Here is a 19169-nt window from a genome sequence, read left to right on the forward strand (position 1 = left end):
GTGGATTTAGGTTTTCACCTTATCGACACCCAAGTTCCATTGATATTAACGGTACATGAACCGGTTCTAACATTCTTAATATCAACCAGCCGCTTTGGTGGATTTTAGGTTTTACACCTGATCCGGGATCCATTGATATTAACAATGTTTGAACGACTCAACCACGAATCACGGGTTTGTTGAGAGTCACGAGCATGGAGTCTCGGTTAAGAACCACCCAAAGGGAGTGTACTAGGGTTTAAACCTGCCAGACATGTTCTACCAGAGGTTCCCATAGTCATCGTTCCATCTTTCGAATATTATCGGAGGAACGAATACTCGCATTCCAAGAATATTCTCAAGAGAAACTCTTATGAGTGTAGTATCGCGTAACAATCGTATCAGAACTGACATCTGAACGACCTCCGCACTACGGTCCTAAAAATAGGCCAAGATGGGTTTGGTAAACTACGGTCCTTGGCTTCTGCGGAACATGATTGAAAGAATAATGCCTAACCACAAATAACTTGTGTGACATTATTAGTTCAACATGACCTCCACCAAGTGAATGGACTCGCAAGTCAACTGGCTAAGGACTACTCCACACCAGTCAACAAGACTATGCCATTCTCCTATCCTAGAGAGCACTCGAGTTCGGGTACAGAACTCATCTCACAGATCACCAAAGCACACAGCAAATGTATATCAAGCAATTCACACATTACAATCAATACATTCATCCCAAATTGTACAAAAATATGCCAGATAAACAATAATAACATATATCACAACAAGGGTGAAAAGTAGGCAATACAACCAGGGATGATCTAGTCCCCAGCAGAGTCGCCACTTTTCTGTAGCGGTGTATTCGTCGCTATATGATCTATCGATTAAATCATAAGCAAGAGATACAATGAATTTTCGAGTCGCCACCGCACTTTTATTTATCCAAAGGACTGGCTAAAAAGCGAACAAAAGCCTAAGAAGTTTTACACGTAGAAAACTAATAAAAAGATCAGAGAGTCTGGGTAAGGGGTAAATTACGCAATGGGAAGGTGTTAGGCACCCACTACGTCCTAGGTACTCCTAGGGAGCCCTTTTCACACTTGTTGTAAAATATTGTTATTTGTTATGACATAAACATTGTGCAAACATGATTGGGATGGTGAGAAAAGAATATACAAGTTTTATTATTATTGGGTATTGGGTTCGAACGGATGAACCCGTTGCCTACGTACCTTCCATCAAAGGTAAGGATCAGAACGCCGTAGTTCGGCTAAAAGATTTCCAAAAGTGGGTTAGGTTCAATTTTAAACACAAACCCTAGGTCTTACGTTATCCACGGGAGAAAACTCAACCTTATACAAACAACAACGTCCACCATGTGAGAACAGCTTCAACTTGCCAGGGAGGGGTTAACCCTATAATAGGCAAGGAAGACTTACAATTCAATCACTAAAGACAGAAGGTGAGATTAACATCAACCACTAAGATAAATCAAACCTATAGCTCATGTATGAAAACATTAATGGACAAAGCCAAAACAAGTGAATGAGTGGAGTTACTGATTATGATTATGAAAATGAAGTCAAAATATGATTAAGATCAATTCAAATAAGTATTATGAAATGAAGTTTGGAAAAAGGTCAAGGACTTGAGTCCAGGTTTTTAGTTAGAAAAACATGAAGATGTTTGCACAACACTTATGTCACGTTTAAAAGATAAAGTGTGAAAAGTCTAGGACGTAATGAATGATGAATGGATGAAGGATGGATAGTAAAACTTCTTAGAAGGTTCACTTCTTGAAATCATATAGCAGATGATTCAAGTGTGTCCTTTGGAATAGCAATTAATAATAATAAACAAACAAAGCAAAGGCGGATGTCGGATGCCAATCAATGGTCTTATACCAATCTCCTAAAACAAAATGGGATGTCAGATGCCACTCAATGGTCTTACACTAATCTCCACAGGCAAGGAAATAAAAGCGGATACCGGATACCAATAAATGGATTTACACCAGTCTCCTAAAACAGAATAGGATATCAGAAGCCACTCTATGGACTTACACTAATCTCCTCAAAAGAAAACAAGAAATGAGATATGGAAGTCAACTGCCAATCTATCTGGACTTAGGTTAACTCCACAGATGCTCACAGGAAATCCAATGCCACATCACAGGGACTTACAATGGATCCTCACATACAAGAACAAAAGCAACAATATGATCACAGGAATGCAAATGCCAACTTACAGGGACTTATAATTGCAACCTCTCATGCAAACAGATGAACAAACTATGATCACAGGAAAGCAGATGCCAACTTACAGGGACTTATAACTGCAACCTCACATACAAATCAAACAGATCAAATTATGATCACAGGATAACAGATGCCAACTTACAGGGACTTATAACTGTATCCTCACATACAAACAGATAAACAGAAGATATGAGTGACCAATGAGGTCTTACACGCTATCCTTCCATATCATAGGAGCAAAGGCCAAAAGAGATGGACTTACAATTGTCCTCAATGGGCAAACAACAATGATAACATCACAAAACAAATGAGATGATCATGCATTAATGGCAATTGATGATGATAATAAATGCATAGCATATGGGCAAGCAAGTACATATGAAGCAATCAATCAATCAATGAATATCAAACAGCACACTCTATAGCCAAACAATGGGGGCTCACACAAGAGGGTTTGACTTTAACAGTCCACTGTGATAGGTAAGTGTCGCTCTTAACCTGGCCATTGAGGGGCTCAAGTGAAGCAGATGAATAGGAGATGAGGGGTGTGCCTCATTGCTTCAATCTCATATAAGAGAGCCTATCAGAAAGTGTGGGAGTTCAGAAAGTAGGAACTCTCTCCACATTATTGACTCGATTAGATCTTGGGTATTTATCTCATTGCTTCAACCAGGTACTGGGAGCAAAGAGAGGACACACTGAATAGTGGGGGATAGATTGCTTATCCCTACCTTCCACCAATTGCCTTACTTGAAGGACTTTTCCTGCTTGGGACAAATTTAAACACACACAGGCATTGCCTCTTAAGGAGGACTTCAGACAGTTTGCCCGGTCAAATAACAGACCGGGTCTCCAGACTACATGAAGAAGAAGTAATTATACCTCAAAGCAAATGCTAAATAGCAAAGCAAGCAATCAAGTTCAAAGAACTTAGGCAACTAAAGTACCTGAAAAAGTCAAACTCATTAGTAAACAAGTCAACAGTCAAAAGCAAAAGAAAATGAACCAATAGTCACACAGTGGGACCAATTGTGCAAGGCACAAAGACTCAAGTATGAGTCACCTACAAAACAAGTGTTAGCACATCATATAATTCAACTCAAACAAATATTTGAATGATCCTCAAGGCATTAGTGTTCAACCTGAAACAGATGAACTCAACATAAGCTCAGAAGACCACTAGGACTGGCCTAGGGTCAAAGATGAAAGAAAAAGGCCAAGGCAGCAAGCAATATTCAATCAAAGTCAAAATCAATCATGTAAGAAGCAAACACAATTGGATTCAAACTTATATCATGCATCATGGTCATTTCATATGCAAAAGGATGCAAAGCATGGCAAGATAAGCATACAAAAGTCAACAGCAAAGAATTCATTCAAAAGTCAACTCAAACATTCTCAAAAATTATGAAATAAATCACACTCAATCCTAACATCTATCATGGTATACATGCAAAATTTCATGGCATTTGGATGAGAGGAAGGCAGTCAACAAAAATCATGAAGTCAACCCAAATTCAAGTAAGCATGGTGAAAGTCAACAAGCATGGGTCAACTTCAAAAAATCATATCAATTTGAAAACAGAAGAGAAATGAATGAAATTTACACCAATGCAAAGCTTGAGATGTCTAGTTATCACATATGAAATTTCATGGACATACAATAAGATTTGAGAATTTCACAAAAGATTTGGCAAGGCATAGCACAAAAAGTCAACAAATGACCACATATGGAAGAAAATTCTCAATCAAATGGAAAACAGCAAGATTAATTCCAAGAAAATTCATACACAAACTAGACATGTAAAGGATCATTCATGTAAAATTTGGAGTCATTTGGATGTAGGGAAGTGTGTGAACAAAAATTATGAAAATGCATGATCATGGTGTGACACCAAATGCAACACACAACTTCAAAAAAAATCATAACTATCAATCCACAAATGATAAATGCACAAACTTTATATGGAAATGAAGGTCAATGTGTCTAGTTTCACCACAAAAAATTTCAAAGGCAATGGATGTAACATGAGTATTTCACAATTGATTTGGCACAATGTATCAATTTGGCATACATGTCAAGAAAATAATTATCAATTAAAAACCAGCCAATGGAAAATTAATTAAAATTCACCATTAAATAATAGACATCTTTGTGATCAACATGCAAAAAAAATCATAATTTTTGGAGTTGAAATGAAAGAGCAAATAATTGTGGAAGTTTGTGTAACAATTGGAGCAAAAATGAACAAAATGCATGGCAATGCTGGTCAACTAAGGAGTCAACGAGTGGCATGGCTGTAATTCTGAGCTCATTAACTTAAACTACTGCGTTTTGATGCATGGAAACGAAATGTTCTCATTGGCCAAAGGCCAATGGAACAGTAAACACCAAAGAAACTTCATATTTTCTGATTTTTAGAAACCCTAGTGTTTAACATACAGCAGGGCAGCTCAAAATGCTCATCTTCAATTGATTATCATGGCCAACAAACCTCAAGCAAAATCACACAGACCAACATGGTGACACAAATGTGGTATTCATGCAGCATAGAACAACAGCAACCAACAAGACAATATGGGAAAGGTATGAGTTCATCATCATAAAAATGAACTTCAAGCAACATCACACAATAACATGGCATTGGGAAAAATCTGGAAAAGGCAAATGGTTTAACAGCAGCACATCATCATAACAGCCGCAGCAACATTCATTATGACATAACAGTAAACGACATGAGCTTGAGGATTTCTGGACAGCTCATGATTCAAGCATAGCAGCAGCAAGATTTCAGCATTGTAAGCATGGCAAATCGTGTTCATCATGTTATCATCATGCAAACATAACCAACAGTAAGCAACAGCATAAGTTCATCATCATGTAACTAAATGAAGTAAACAAAAGCAATGGTATCAACAACATGTAATATCATGCATTCATTTTCAAACAACATCATTCATGGACATGAACAAAACAAATTCAGCATATGGCCATGAACACTAACAGCAAAACTACACAATCATATGGTGTTTCGAGGCATGTTCATGGGATTTCAAACAGCAACATGGTTTCAACAGCATGGCTTGGCATTCTCAAGCAATCAAAGCAATTGAAATCTCATCATAGCATACAAACAAACATGGCAATGATGAACATCTAAACAGCAACACACCCATACAACATTCAGGCAAAATTCTGGACAGGACAAGTGGTTTTAGAAACAACAGCATTTTAACAAAAATCATGGCCATGACATATCATCATCTAGCAGCTTCAATCAACAGCAAACACTCATAGACATGATAATTCCGGCCAAGGAAGGTTTGGTATGAACGGCAGCAGTACATATTAAGCATCATCAAGATTTGACCAACAAAGCAAATAACAGCAGGGTATAGAAAATGCTTCATGCAACATTTAGGGTTTTGGCAATGTTCTAGCAAGCATTTAACAAGCATACAACACAGTCACATTGGTTTTTTCTGAACATGTTCATGAGATTCAAAACGGCATGACAAGCTCCATCATTCAACAATGTTCATCAAAAAAACAAAAGCATATAGCAGCATGGACATTTGGCAATGTGTAGCAACAAGTAATCAGTCAGCATACCACACATAGACATGGGAAAATCCTGGACAGGGTAGTTTTGCAAAATAGCAGCAGGGTATGTATTACAGCATGTGTTCATCAGCATCATTCAAATAACAAACCAAACAACAACAGTACATGACAGCATACAACAGCATGGATTTAGCAGCATGGTTTGACAGCAACAGCAACATGGTTCATGCCCAATCACACATTCAAAATAAACAGCAGCATACAACATGTTTCAACACTGCAGCAGGTATCATGAACATCAACATCATTATAATAGCAGCAGGCACACACTCATCATTCTACGAACCAAAACCAGACCAAGCATAGCATAATTAACATGGCAGCTGTACACAATCAGCATGGTAGCTCATATATTCATCATCAATTTGCAATATGGTTAATAGCATAACAGCAAAACAACATGGACATGAAGATTTATGGACAGCTCAAACATAACAGCAATATCATGCATTCATCAACCAAATTCATCATTAAAATCAATAGCACATGAACAACAATATTAGCCAAAAAAATCGTGGCCATGAAATATCATCAGTGAGCAATATTAATCAATCAGCAAAACACACATAGACATGGAAAATCTGGCTAGGGAAAGCTTGGTATGAACAACAGGGCATTAGCAGCATCAATTCCATTGTTTATGGTTCATCAACATCAAACAAGTTTTAAACACAAACAACTAATGTCATGGCCTTGGTACAGCAGGTTCATGTGATTAAAACAGACAACAGCAGCAAAGGTATTCATCAACATGTTTCATCATCATCAAACCAGTCATGAACAAACAAATATAACAGAAGTAATAATGATCAAGCGAGCCATGCAGCAACTATCACCATTTAACAATCAACCAACACAAAACAACATTTAACCCTATGGAAAACTGGACAGAATTAGGGTTTTAATGCAACAGTATCCATCAAGTTCATGCAACATCATCATGAACCAACATGCCTAGAAAATGAAAACAAGCATGCCAATAGCTTCATCAAGCATCAAATAACAAGAATGTGGCATCATATTTCATTAACTCATCATGTCCAAACCAAATCGAAGAAAAATGCATTTACACATGAAAATGAAAGTTCAGATTTGACACGATATAGTCCACCATTCCAAGCAAACTAACATCCATTAGAATCAGCAACAAATGAACTATTTAAAGCATATCATGGCATAGCAAATAATGAAGGTCGAAACCTTACTTGGTTTTGAAGAAAAGTGAGCTACAATGATGTTTTTGATGATCTTCCTTGGTACAGATGCCCTTTAAGCTCTACAATGATGGGATATTGAAGTGGTGAGCTCAGCCCAGCCTGGAACTCTTCAAATCTCTTTCTGCCATTGTCATAGCTTGAGGAAGAACAGAACTTGAGACTGTGGTACAGGTGAGGTTTTCTGGTTCAATAGGGTTCACAAAGGTGACTAGAGCTTGAGGGAAGCAAGAGTGGATTGAGGCCTTTGAAGATTTGAGCAGAAAAATGTCAATTGCCAAAAATGCAAGAAGAGAGAATGAATGTGTTTTTTCGTGGAGGCTGCAGTCTAGGGTTCCACAAATGTCAGAAAAATGCATTTATATTGTCTGTTTAAAGTTGGTTTAGAGAATGATAATCTTGCTTCACTTAAAATGTGGTTTTTGCCTTTTTGCTAAATGTGTACAAGTGAAGATTGGAGGGTGTGTTTGTCTGCACAAATGGGCTGGAAAGGCTGCTAGCAGGCCAAACACAATGCTGCTTGTGGTTGTACAGAAAATGCTGTACTATATTTGCTTTTGTGAAGCCAATTGCCAATTTTGTCAATTTTGCAATTTGATTCAAAATGATGGGAAAATGGTGGTATGATGATGGTTTTAGGCTTGGAACAAATCACAAATGATGTATGGAACATTTCCTAATTGACCAAATCAAGAAAAAGTCAAAAACTCAAAAAGTCAAAGTTTGGTCAAACTTTGAATTTAAATGCAAAAGGTCCAAAAATGCCATTTTGAATGGTAAGGTTTTAGGTCATGAAATTTATATTTTTGGAAAGAGGATGAAAAATGTGGTTTGTAGGAAAAAACCCCACCAAATTTGGCCTTATGGTTTGAGAGTTATGGCTTGTTGAAGTTCAAAAATTGGTGAAAATGATTTGATCATATCTTGACAACCACACATGGGATTTTGATGTTCTTGGACTTTTTGAAAATGGGAAGACAAGATCTTCAACTTTCATGTTGGGCAAAAATTCATTTGGAGCTTGTATCATGATGCAAGTTTAAGATCAAGAAGTTTCCATTTTTGGCAGTTGAAATTACAGGTCCACTTTCTATTTCTGGAAAATTTTCTGATTGACTTGATTTTCTTCCATGATGAGGTTGAACATGATAGATGAGGTTTATACAAGCATGAATGAACTTCTTCAAATCAATTCTATCCATCAAATCACTGATTAAATCAACTGTTGACCAAGTTTGACTTTTCTAGGGTTTTGGACTGATTGAACTTCTTCTGATGATTTCCAAACCCTATTTGCTTGAGAACTTGACTTCAAATGATGTCTCAAGATGTATGAACCTTTGATTAATGATCATGGTGTCCAAATTCCACAAGAATGGCCATCATCCATTGCTTTGACTGACCATTGACCATCTTTGACCTAATTTCTGATGATTGCTCCAACTGCAAGCAACAAGGTTAGACTGACAATATTTTTGTACTTTTGAATGATAAACATATGAAAGCAAAGATATACAAATGCAAAGTATGCTTGGTGATCAAGAAACAAACCCACAAGGCAAATCAACCCACTAGGAGGGAAGCAAAGGCATGCAATGATCCTTGAGGTTATGATATGAATGATATGGGCCATGAGGGATCTTAGGGCCCAAAATTGGGGTCTTACAGATACTATGAAATTCAAGGATGACGAGGGGGCGAGTAAAAGTATTGAAGTGTTAGATACAGTTTTTGCTCAATCTATGCAGATTACAACACCCAGGCTTCCTTTGGAGAGAGTTTTGAGTTTCTCGATTGTTAAGGATACTGAAGGAATTGATGAGAAAGAATCCGAAGTGGTAGCAATGTTAAAGGAACAACCGCCTTGGGTTCGTTCCTGACCGCAACGGTGGGAGGAGCTTCGACCTGAAACATCTTCAGAATCAAAACAGGATATAAAAAAGGGGATAGAGTTGAAACAATTACCAGAACATCTCAAATATGTTTTTCTTGACAATGAGGAAAAATGTCCAGCAATCATCAATTCAGGTTTGAGAGAGACCCAAGAAGGAGAGTTAATCAAAGTCCTAAAGAAATACAAGGGTGTTATTGGGTGGGCGATGGACGATTTGAAAGGAATCAGCCCGACAATGTGTATGCACAAGATTTTGATGGAGGATGATCAGAAACCGGTCGTCCAACCTCAAAGAAGACTGAATCCAGCTATGAAAGAAGTTGTTCGCAAGGAGGTTGTGAAACTTTTAGATGTGGGGTTAATTTACCCAATATCTGACAGTTCGTGGGTGAGCCCAGTTCATGTGGTACCAAAGAAGGGAGGGACAACTGTGATAAAAAATGAGAAAAATGAGTTGATCCCCACCCGTACTGTTACATGATGGAGAGTTTGCATAAACTATAGAAGACTGAACACTGCTACAAGGAAGGACCATTTTCCTTTACCTTTTATCGATCAGATGTTGGAAAGATTGGCAGGTCATGATTTCTACTGTTTTCTGGATGGGTACTCAGGGTACAACCAAATTGCGGTGGCACCTGAGGATCAAGAAAAAACAGCATTCACATGCCCATATGGAATCTTTGCTTATAGAAGAATGCCATTTGGTTTATGCAACGCACCTGCAACATTTCAGAGGTGCATGACATCCATATTTTCCGATATGCTTGAAAAGCACATGGAAGTGTTTATGGATGACTTTTCGGTTTTTGGATCTTCTTTCGAAAATTGTTTGTAAAATCTGTCACTTGTGCTGGAAAGGTGTCAACAAACCAATCTAATTCTGAATTGGGAAAAGTGTCACTTCATGGTGAGAGAAGGGATAGTACTGGGTCATAAAATTTCCCATCAAGGGATAGAAGTTGACAAGGCAAAAGGGGAAGTGATCGCCAATCTCCCTCACCCTGTGAATGAGAAAGGTATACGGAGTTTCTTGGGACATGCAGGATTCTATCGTAGGTTCATCAAAGATTTCTCCAAGATCGCAAAACCTTTGACTAGCCTGCTTGTGAAGGATACTCCATTTCTGTTTGACAAAAAGTGCAACGAAGCCTTCGAGACTCTGAAAAATAAATTGGTGTCTGCTCCTATAGTGATCTCGCCTGACTGGTCTCTACCCTTTGAGATAATGCGCGATGCAAGCGATATAGCAGTAGGGGCAGTCTTGGGGAAAAGAAAAGACAAACGCCTCCATGTCATCTACTATGCTAGCCATGTGTTGAATCCAGCCCAGATGAATTATGCAACCACTGAGAAGGAGTTACTGGCTGTGGTTTATGCCTTTGACAAATTTCGGCAATACTTGTTGGGAACAAAGGTAATTGTTTATACTGACCATGCTGCGTTGAAATATATTTTTTCTAAACAGGACTCGAAGCCAAGGCTGCTCAGATGGATCTTGCTGTTGCAAGAATTTGACCTTGAAATTCGAGACAAAAAGGGGTGTGAAAACACCGTTGCTGACCATCTGTCCCGAATGTCTCCGATTGAAGAGACGGAAGAGGAACACCCCATAAAAGACGAGTTTATAGATGAAAGAATCCTCGCGGTGGTGGGAGTTCCTTGGTTTACGGACTATGCAAACTACCTGGTAGGTGGTATAATTCCTGACGACTTTGATTATAACAAAAAGAAAAAGTTTCTTCATGATTGCAGGTTTTATTTGTGGGACGAACCATTCTTGTATAAGAAAGGGGTATACGGACTCATTCGTCGATGTGTCCCTGAGGAAGAACAAAATGAAGTCTTAAAGGCTTGTCATGACTCAGATTATGGGGGAGACTTTAGTGGAGACAGGACAGCCGCAAAAGTCCTCCAATCCGGGTTGTACTGGCCCACGTTGTTTAAGGATGCCCAAGTTGTTGTGAAGGAATGTGACAGATGCCAACGGACAGGAAATATTTCTAGAAAGAATCAGATGCCTCAAAAGGGCATGCTTAAAGTGGAATTATTTGATGTTTGGGGAATAGACTTTATGGGGCCATTTCCACCCTCATTTGGGAAAAATTATATTCTGGTGGCTGTAGACTACGTCTCCAAATGGGTGGAAGCTGTAGCTCTCCCCCCTAATGACGCTAGAGCAGTGGTAAGCTTCCTTAAACAAAATATCTTCTCAAGGTTTGGTGTGCCTCGAGCACTTATCAGTGATGAAGGAACACATTTCTTGAATAAGCTCATGGAGAACTTATTGAAGAAATATAATATGAAGCACAAGATTGCCACACCATATCATCCCCAAACGAGTGGGCAAGTTGAAGTGTCTAATCGGCAAATTAAAAAGATTTTGGAAAAGACAGTGAGTGCTTCACGAAAAGATTGGGCAATCAAATTGGATGACGCGTTATGGGCGTACCGAACCGCTTTCAAAACACCAATTGGCATGTCTCCGTATCAGCTGATTTATGGTAAGGCTTGTCATCTCCCTCTGGAGTTGGAGCCCAAAGCCTTTTGGGCATCCAAGTTCTTAAATTGTGATCTTGAAAAAGCCAGTGAATCCTGAATTCTTCAACTTCACGAGTTAGAAGAATTTCGTAATCAGGCATATGAGAATGCAAAGATGTACAAGGAGCAAACACAGAAGTGGCATGATCAGAGAATCATCAGGAAAGATTTCTGGGAAGGACAACTGGTATTATTGTTCAATTCGTGGCTCAAGTTGTTTCCTGGGAAATTAAAGTCCAGATGGTCCGAGCCATTTGTCGTGCATAAGGTTTTTCCCCACGGAGCAATAGAGATTAAGAACCAAGACAATGGAGATATATTCAAGGTGAATGGCCAGAGGCTGAAGCCATATTACAGAGGCCAACAATCGGGTTTGATTGACCATATGCGCCTCGCCTAATGAGGTGGGCAACCGTCGAGCCATACGACGTTAAACGAAGCGCTTCGTGGGAGGCAACCCACGTGTTCGATTGCTAACTTATTTTGCTTTTTATTTTGTTTTCTGTTTGGGTGTGAAATGTTGTTGCAGGTAAGGAGAAAGGATGCCATAATCATAATCACGTCGCAACGACAGGATGCCAGACCAAAGAAGCATTGCCGAATTCAGAAAATGAGAAAAACAGGGCATCCACACGGCCACCCGTGTGCTGACACACGGCCGTGTTAATCTAAACAGTGGGTTAACACAGGCGCCCGTGTGCAGGAACCCGGCCGTGTTAATCTAAACAGTGGGTTAACACGGGCGCCCGTGTGGTGACACACGGCCGTGTTAATTAAAACAGTGTATTAACACGGGCGCCCGTGTGCAGGAACACGACCGTGTTGTTTGTAACGGGTAAAATTTTCAAATTTTGTGATTTTGGGTATTTTCAATATTGGGCCCCACTGTCTATTTTATCTCTTCTCCACCATTCATTCTCAGTTTTTCTGATTTTGGAAACCTCTCTCTCCCTCTTCCTCCATTGTTAACCTAGCCTCCATCAAATTAAGCTTCACTTTTCTCATAGCTCCACTCACCTTAACCTCATCTCACCTTCACGAAAATTGTCCATCTCGCCGTCCTCTACACAGTGAGGGTTGCAGTTTTTACTAACCTATTTTTTGGATTATGAGAAATTTTTGTCAGGTACCATTATGCCTCCAAAGCGTGCAAGCAAGGAGAAGGAGGTAGCCACGTCTTCTCGACAAAAGCAACGGGTTAGACGCTCTACAAACACTCATGGCATTTTGTTCGACCAAACGGAGCATCAAGAGAGGTATGTGATTCTAGCAAAACGTAAGCTTATTCCGACCCGATATATGTGTGATGCCACCCTGGATGAGTTAGGTTTGAAAGAGGAGGTGCACCGCATGTTCCACACCATCGGTATGTTGGAATACATGCAATTCGAAGCACCGACCTTCGCTCGGATCACCCTTGAATTCTTGAGTACGGTTGAGTTCTAGATGAGGAGAAGGTGGACAGGGTCGGAGTTGGAATTTTATGGGCAAATTACTTTCCGCCTGTTTCATGAAGATCATGAGTTATCGGTTGAGGAACTGGGGAGTATTCTGAAACTCCCGGTATCTGGACCCGGATCCCCTCCGGACACTTTTTCTGCTGTTGATTTCTGGCAAGCTATTACAGGTAAAACTGGATATAACCCTAGCTCGGGAAAAGCTTCTGGAATTCATAACCCGTGCTTCAGGTATGCACAAAAAGGGATAACATACACCTTGTTCGGACGAGGTGATAGTACTGGGGTTGCGGCTAAGAGAGAACTATTTTTTCTGTATTGCATGGCTCACAATGAGCGAATCAATGCAGCGGCTTTCGCCGCCAATCATCTGAAACAGGTTGGCCATGCAACTACTGGGGATATTTCTGTCGGTGGTATGATCACGCAGATTGCGGGCCACTTCGGGTATGATCAACTTCTGATGGAAGAGACTGCAGTAATGGGCAAGACTAAGATTGACATGCACACGCTAGTCAATCAACAAATGATCACCATCCGGCCGACTCATTACGCTCTGATGATTCACAATGTGGAAGTGCTCGCACTACCGGCACCTGGGTCCATTAGCATTGCCAATGCTGCTAACTGGTTATACACAGGTTCAGCCCAAGCGGTAGGGGAAGATACACAGTTTGACCATGACCTTTCAGGTGACGACATAGAAGAAGATGAGAGGCAAGCTACCCACGGTATGCCACCCCCACATGATTCGAGCCTACATGGTGAAGGCTCCTCTTTTAGATCCAGACGGAGATGGGAACTCTCCGCACCGAGCAGACCAGACAAGGTGCAGAATTAGATAGACAGAATGTGGAACTGTTCCGGCAAGGGACAATCATGGATGACATGCAGGCCATGATGCAACGTCTGATGTTGCATTTCCCGCACGATCCTCCGCCTCCTCCTCAACAGTGATCACTGTAAGTCCCCTTCGTGTTTGAATTTAAACATTGAGGTCAATGTTTAGTTCAAGTGTGTGTGTGTGTGTGGGGGGGGGGGGGGGGGGGGGTTCTCCTTTCATGCTTTCATGTTTTATTTTCTTTCAATTTGTTTGTTTTTGTGATGTTATCATTATATTAGTATGTTTGTTTGTTTTGTTTGTTTTCTGTTCTTTTGGACCTACTATGTGTACAGAGTGATGAGAAACGGTTGGACGAGCCCGGGATCAATGGTAGTGGATGAATGACACCCCTCAAACTTAGGCTGATAAGGCACCCCGGAAGTTGATGCAACCTTGAGAAAAGAAGTCGGACACAATTTGGGGACACCGGACCAAGAAAGCGGTATGGAAAGACCAAGTCAGAAAAGAACCACATAACCCGAGGAGACTTCAGAGCTTACAAGCTAACCAACATGGTGAGATCACAAAAAGCCAAACACGAAATATCAACATGAGAGTTCAGCCAGGTATGACTTTATCACTCTGATTTTGCGTATGTTCTGTTGATACGTCACAGCATGACAACACACACTGAGGCAAGTTGTTTGTTTAGCCAGGGCCTTTCTAGCCATCCCTTTATGTATGTTTCCCTTCGTAAACCCCGTTGAGCCTTAGCCATTTTATTCATCGTAAACCCCATGTTAACGTTTAAGCATTATTCATCATAAACCCCCTGTTAACTTTTAATCATTCAGTTCCTTTTGTGTCATAACTCGGTATGATTGTGTGAATTGCAAGATGTGCAATAAAACTAAGTTTCGGGTGGAAATCGTGAAAGAGAAGACAAGTGCATAAGATGAGATCATACAAAAATAAAAATAGTATGTATTTTCTTTAAAAGAAAAAAAAAGAAAAAAAGAAAAGAAAGAAAAACAAAAGAGAAAAATGCACTTGCCGAGACCTAAGACTCTAACAGATATAGAATGCTCGGAAAATTTGAGTAGAAAAAGAGTCAAAAGAGTGAAATTAACCCCCAGAGTATACGTGATGCACGAAAAAAAGAGAAAGAAAAATCACACAACATGACTACCGAGTTCAAAACCCTTTGTTATCCAATTTTTTTGTTTATCCCATCGTACCCAAGCCCCGTTACAACCTAAAAAGACCTCAAAAAGTGTGTGGAATCTGCTGTGGTAGTCACATTAGAATGTATTCAAAGTTAAGAGTTTGGTATTGCATACTGTGCTGTGAGTGTACACACCTAACCCTGAGAGATATTGTGAGTGTGTGAAAAGCTTGCAGGTGAAGAGGTTTCTGATGTGGAAATATGGTAAACTGCCTGAATCGGAGAGACCTGAAACTCGATTGGAAAGGAAGAACACAAATGGTGAAAGACTAGGTTGCATTATGGAAAATGAAGTCGGGGGTGACCTTTGTTTGGACTCAATACATCACTTGAGGACAAGCAATGAGACAAGTTTGGGGTTGTGATCGACCACCATTTCCATTGAATTCCCGCCGTTAATCCGACATATTTTCATCACTTTGGTAAGATTTATGTTGATTTTTAGTTGCTTTGGAGTCAATTACATTGTTTTGTTGATTCAGTATCGCATTGCATTTGATTACAAGTTTATGTCAAAAAGATCTCGTTTATGCTTCATTTGGTAGTGTCATTGTTACAGGCCATTGCACAGGTTTAAAAGCAAGAATGGTGAAGTTATGGACACTCTAAAAGGCAAAAATATGAAGAAACAGCAGGTCAACACGGGCACCCGTGTGCCACAACACTGCCCGTGTTGTTGGTCAAGCAGGGCAAGAGAGGAGAAGAAAAACAGAGATCGACACGGGCACCCGTGTTCCACCACACGGCCGTGTTGATTAAAATAGTGCATCAACACGGGCACCCGTGTGTAGGAACACGGCCCGTGTTGTTGCCTCTGTAGCTGATGCTGAAAATAATTAATTATGGTGATTAACACAGCCACCCGTGTGGTGACACACGGCCGTGTTGATTGGACGCAGCATGGAAAACCTAAATTTTGCTTTGTGAACCGTTTATGCTCATTAAGGGTAGTTTAGACATTTTGCTTGGATGAAAGTGATCTGAAACTATAAGAAGGCCTGGAAGAGAAAGAGGAGGGGACCTTTTTGACAGACGAACGAAAGCATTGCATTGGAGAAGATAGCGGATACGACGGAGTTGAAGACGGCGAGATTCAAGGGTATCAACCATTGAAGATCAAACTCTTCTAATTCTTTGTAATGTCTAATCTTTACTTTATGAGTTCTTTAAGTACTATGAGAGGCTAAACCCTCTGATGCTAGGGGGGTGGTCCTGATGTTATCGCATGTTATGAATTTGAACAAATGATTTCTTGACTACTATGTTACGTATTTCAATTCAATTGTGTGATGTTATTATGCGTTTGTGTCGGACAAATACAAATTGATCTACGACTTTCAATAACAGGATTGTGAATTGTTAGGGTTTTCTCACAATTGGGTTTATGAATGCATCATCTAGGACTAGTAACTTTCGTAAATCACCGTAAACCTTGATAATTTGTATGATTAAAACCAATGATTGATTGAATGGACATTTGAGTAAGAATTGGTAGTTTAATAGTTTCTTCCTTAAGGACTTAAGTAAGAACATTCTGAGGTTAGGTGATTGAATGTTTCATATGTATTAAGGAAATCTTACTGAATTCATAACCGGGTAACTCAACCACTCATCCTAGCATCTTTTATCTTAATCAATTATTTTTACTATTTTCGTGTTTACGATTTCAAAACAACCAAACCATTATCTTTTTGTTCTGATATAATCAAATTAAAATAAGTATTTCCTACGCAGTCCCTGAGATCGATACTTGGAAATAAAACTCCTTATTACTACATCGGTAAAAATAGTACACTTGCTATTTTTCCGATCAATTCAAGTCAAATTCTCATAGATTCTCTGATTATAGAGGTAAACGAGAGCACTTATAGTGATAAAAATGCGATTTTTTTTTATCAAGTGGCCAGTAGCTTAGTAACAGAAATTCATCTTTAAAAGATGAATAAGTAAGATGGTGTGGTTTCGAACTTGTGTCATTCACATCCTTCATGAATTTCTTGCACAACTACCAACTGATCTTGCTTAACTGATAAAAGATTTGAAGAATTTTGTCAATTAGACTATTACACCAAATTTTTTTATCATGAAAATTTAAATAAAAAACTAATAACTTTACCTAATGGAATAAAATTGAATATAAAACTATACTTTAAAATTTAGTAGTATTAATGTAGAAATAACACACCAAATGCAAATTTTTGTCCAAGTAATTTGCTATGAAATAGGTTTAAAGGCTTTAAGGATCCTTGTTCGAGGACGAGAGAGAAAAAATGAAGATGATGTTAATAGAATGTTGTGTGTCTACAAGTACAACACGTGTATGTGCGACTCTTCCTCACACAAAATATTCATGCAATATTACAAGAAGACCCTTATCTCTATCCCTCGTCTCCACCACTTTCTCTGCTTTAATCTTCTCACTTCCTCCTCCATCTTCATCTTCTTCTCCCTTACCCTTACCTTCTTCAAAACGTCCAATAGCAGATTTCTCTGAACTCCCCAATTCCGGCGGTGTTAAGGCTTTGGAACTCCTTGTCGGTTCCGGTGAAGTTCCCTCCGATGGAGACCAGGTATGTATGATTCTCTCCTTCAAATTATCTCAACCGTTTAGTTGATGAATATGTATAAACGTTTTGTTTTACAATATTAACCATTTTGAAGGTTGAGATTCATTACTATGGTAGACTAGCAGCGAAACAAGGATGGCGTTTTGATTCAACCTATGAACACAAAGATGAGAATGGTGATCCTAGTCCTTTTGTCTTTGTCCTTGGTTCTGGTAAGGTAAGTAAGCTTGATTATGGATCATTTGTCCTACGTTTTTATCATGTCACACGGTTATAGATGAGAATGAAATGGTTTGGTTTGTTTGTTCAGGTAATTGGTGGAATTGATGTGGCAGTGAGATCAATGAAAGTAGGTGGAATTCGTAGAGTCATTATACCTCCATCACTTGGCTACCAAAACACATCACAGGAACCTATCCCACCTAATGTAAGAATCCAGAAGTACACAGTAATAGGTTTATGGAATAATCTATTATTATTATTACCTTATTAATTTTTGTTAATTTCCAAAAAAAATATGTAGTTCTTTGACAGGCAGAGGCTATTCACTACAATATTTAATCCAACTCGACTTGCAAATGGTGAAGGGTCTACTCTAGGGACACTTATATTTGATATTGAACTGGTTAGCCTGAGGCATCTGTGAATTCAAGGTGTATGATCCACCAATCTAGAAAGAAACAAATGTACTTTTTTATGAGGTGGTGGTCAATTAGTAAACACTGTACATGTACTGATGAATCCATTTTTGTTGGTGGTATTCTAGATTAGATTAAATTTTTTCTTCTTCTTGTTTATATACCTCTTTATAGATTATTAATTATCAAGGGAATGATATAGCTCTCAAGAAATTATTAATTATCGGATATTTAACTTCACATTAACTTAGGTATATGCTTCTAGAATATTCTAGACACGTATTTATAATACAAGTATTTATTGATATATCACATTCCTAAACATTTTATTTTTCTTTTTAATGTGTTGTTCTTGAGCTCCTAAGAGCTTCTCTTAATTTATTTTTTCTAGGAAGAGCTTTTGAGAAAATATTTGCAACTTGATCATTTGTCTTGCAAAAACTCAGTTGCATCTATTCATCGTCAATTGCTTCTCGAATGAAATGATGTTTGATGGTTATATGCTTTGTTCTTTCATGATAGATTGGATACTTAGCCAAATGATTGGTTGATTTACTATCACAATGGATAGTCATAACCAAAGTCTTCAAGTATTCTCTTCGACCATATTATTTGATGGATAGTTAAACCAACTGAAATATATTCAGCTTCCGCATAAGATTGAGTAACAATTTTTTGTTTATTTTAGCACCATGAAACAACTCCTAAACTTAGTGAAAAAACATATACAAATGTGTTTTTCATGTCATCCATACCACCTGCCCAATCACTGACATAAAAACAAATTAACTTAGTTTCAACCTTGTTGTCATATTTTATCCAATAGTCCTAAGTGCCTCGAATATATCTCAACACCCTTTTTTCCGATCCTAGATGAATATGGCTTGGATCGTTCATGAAGCGAGAGTAAATTTGCTGCAAATATGATATCAAGTCTTGTAC

The 19169-nt window shown here is 38.9% G+C and overlaps 1 protein-coding gene across 1 annotated transcript; it reads left to right on the forward strand.

The window, feature by feature from the left end:
* Positions 1-17199: 17199 nt before the first annotated feature.
* Positions 17200-18386, forward strand: LOC127096886 (peptidyl-prolyl cis-trans isomerase FKBP17-1, chloroplastic). The gene is made up of 4 exons (XM_051035420.1): positions 17200-17592; positions 17684-17806; positions 17900-18016; positions 18113-18386. Exons 1-4 carry the CDS (start codon positions 17293-17295, stop codon positions 18233-18235), a joined length of 663 nt encoding a protein of 220 aa, XP_050891377.1. The 5' UTR covers positions 17200-17292; the 3' UTR covers positions 18236-18386.
* Positions 18387-19169: the final 783 nt, after the last annotated feature.

This window comes from Lathyrus oleraceus, chromosome 6 (assembly GCF_024323335.1).
Source record: "Lathyrus oleraceus cultivar Zhongwan6 chromosome 6, CAAS_Psat_ZW6_1.0, whole genome shotgun sequence".
Classification (NCBI taxonomy): Eukaryota; Viridiplantae; Streptophyta; class Magnoliopsida; order Fabales; family Fabaceae; genus Lathyrus; species Lathyrus oleraceus.

Bases quoted from the DNA above. Each gene is read 5' to 3' on its own strand.
- LOC127096886 (XM_051035420.1), top strand. From the start codon at position 17,293: ATGAAGATGATGTTAATAGAATGTTGTGTGTCTACAAGTACAACACGT. The intron at 17,593-17,683 runs GTATGTATGATT...ACCATTTTGAAG, and splicing joins TTCCCTCCGATGGAGACCAG to GTTGAGATTCATTACTATGG. The intron at 17,807-17,899 runs GTAAGTAAGCTT...TTGTTTGTTCAG, and splicing joins TTGTCCTTGGTTCTGGTAAG to GTAATTGGTGGAATTGATGT.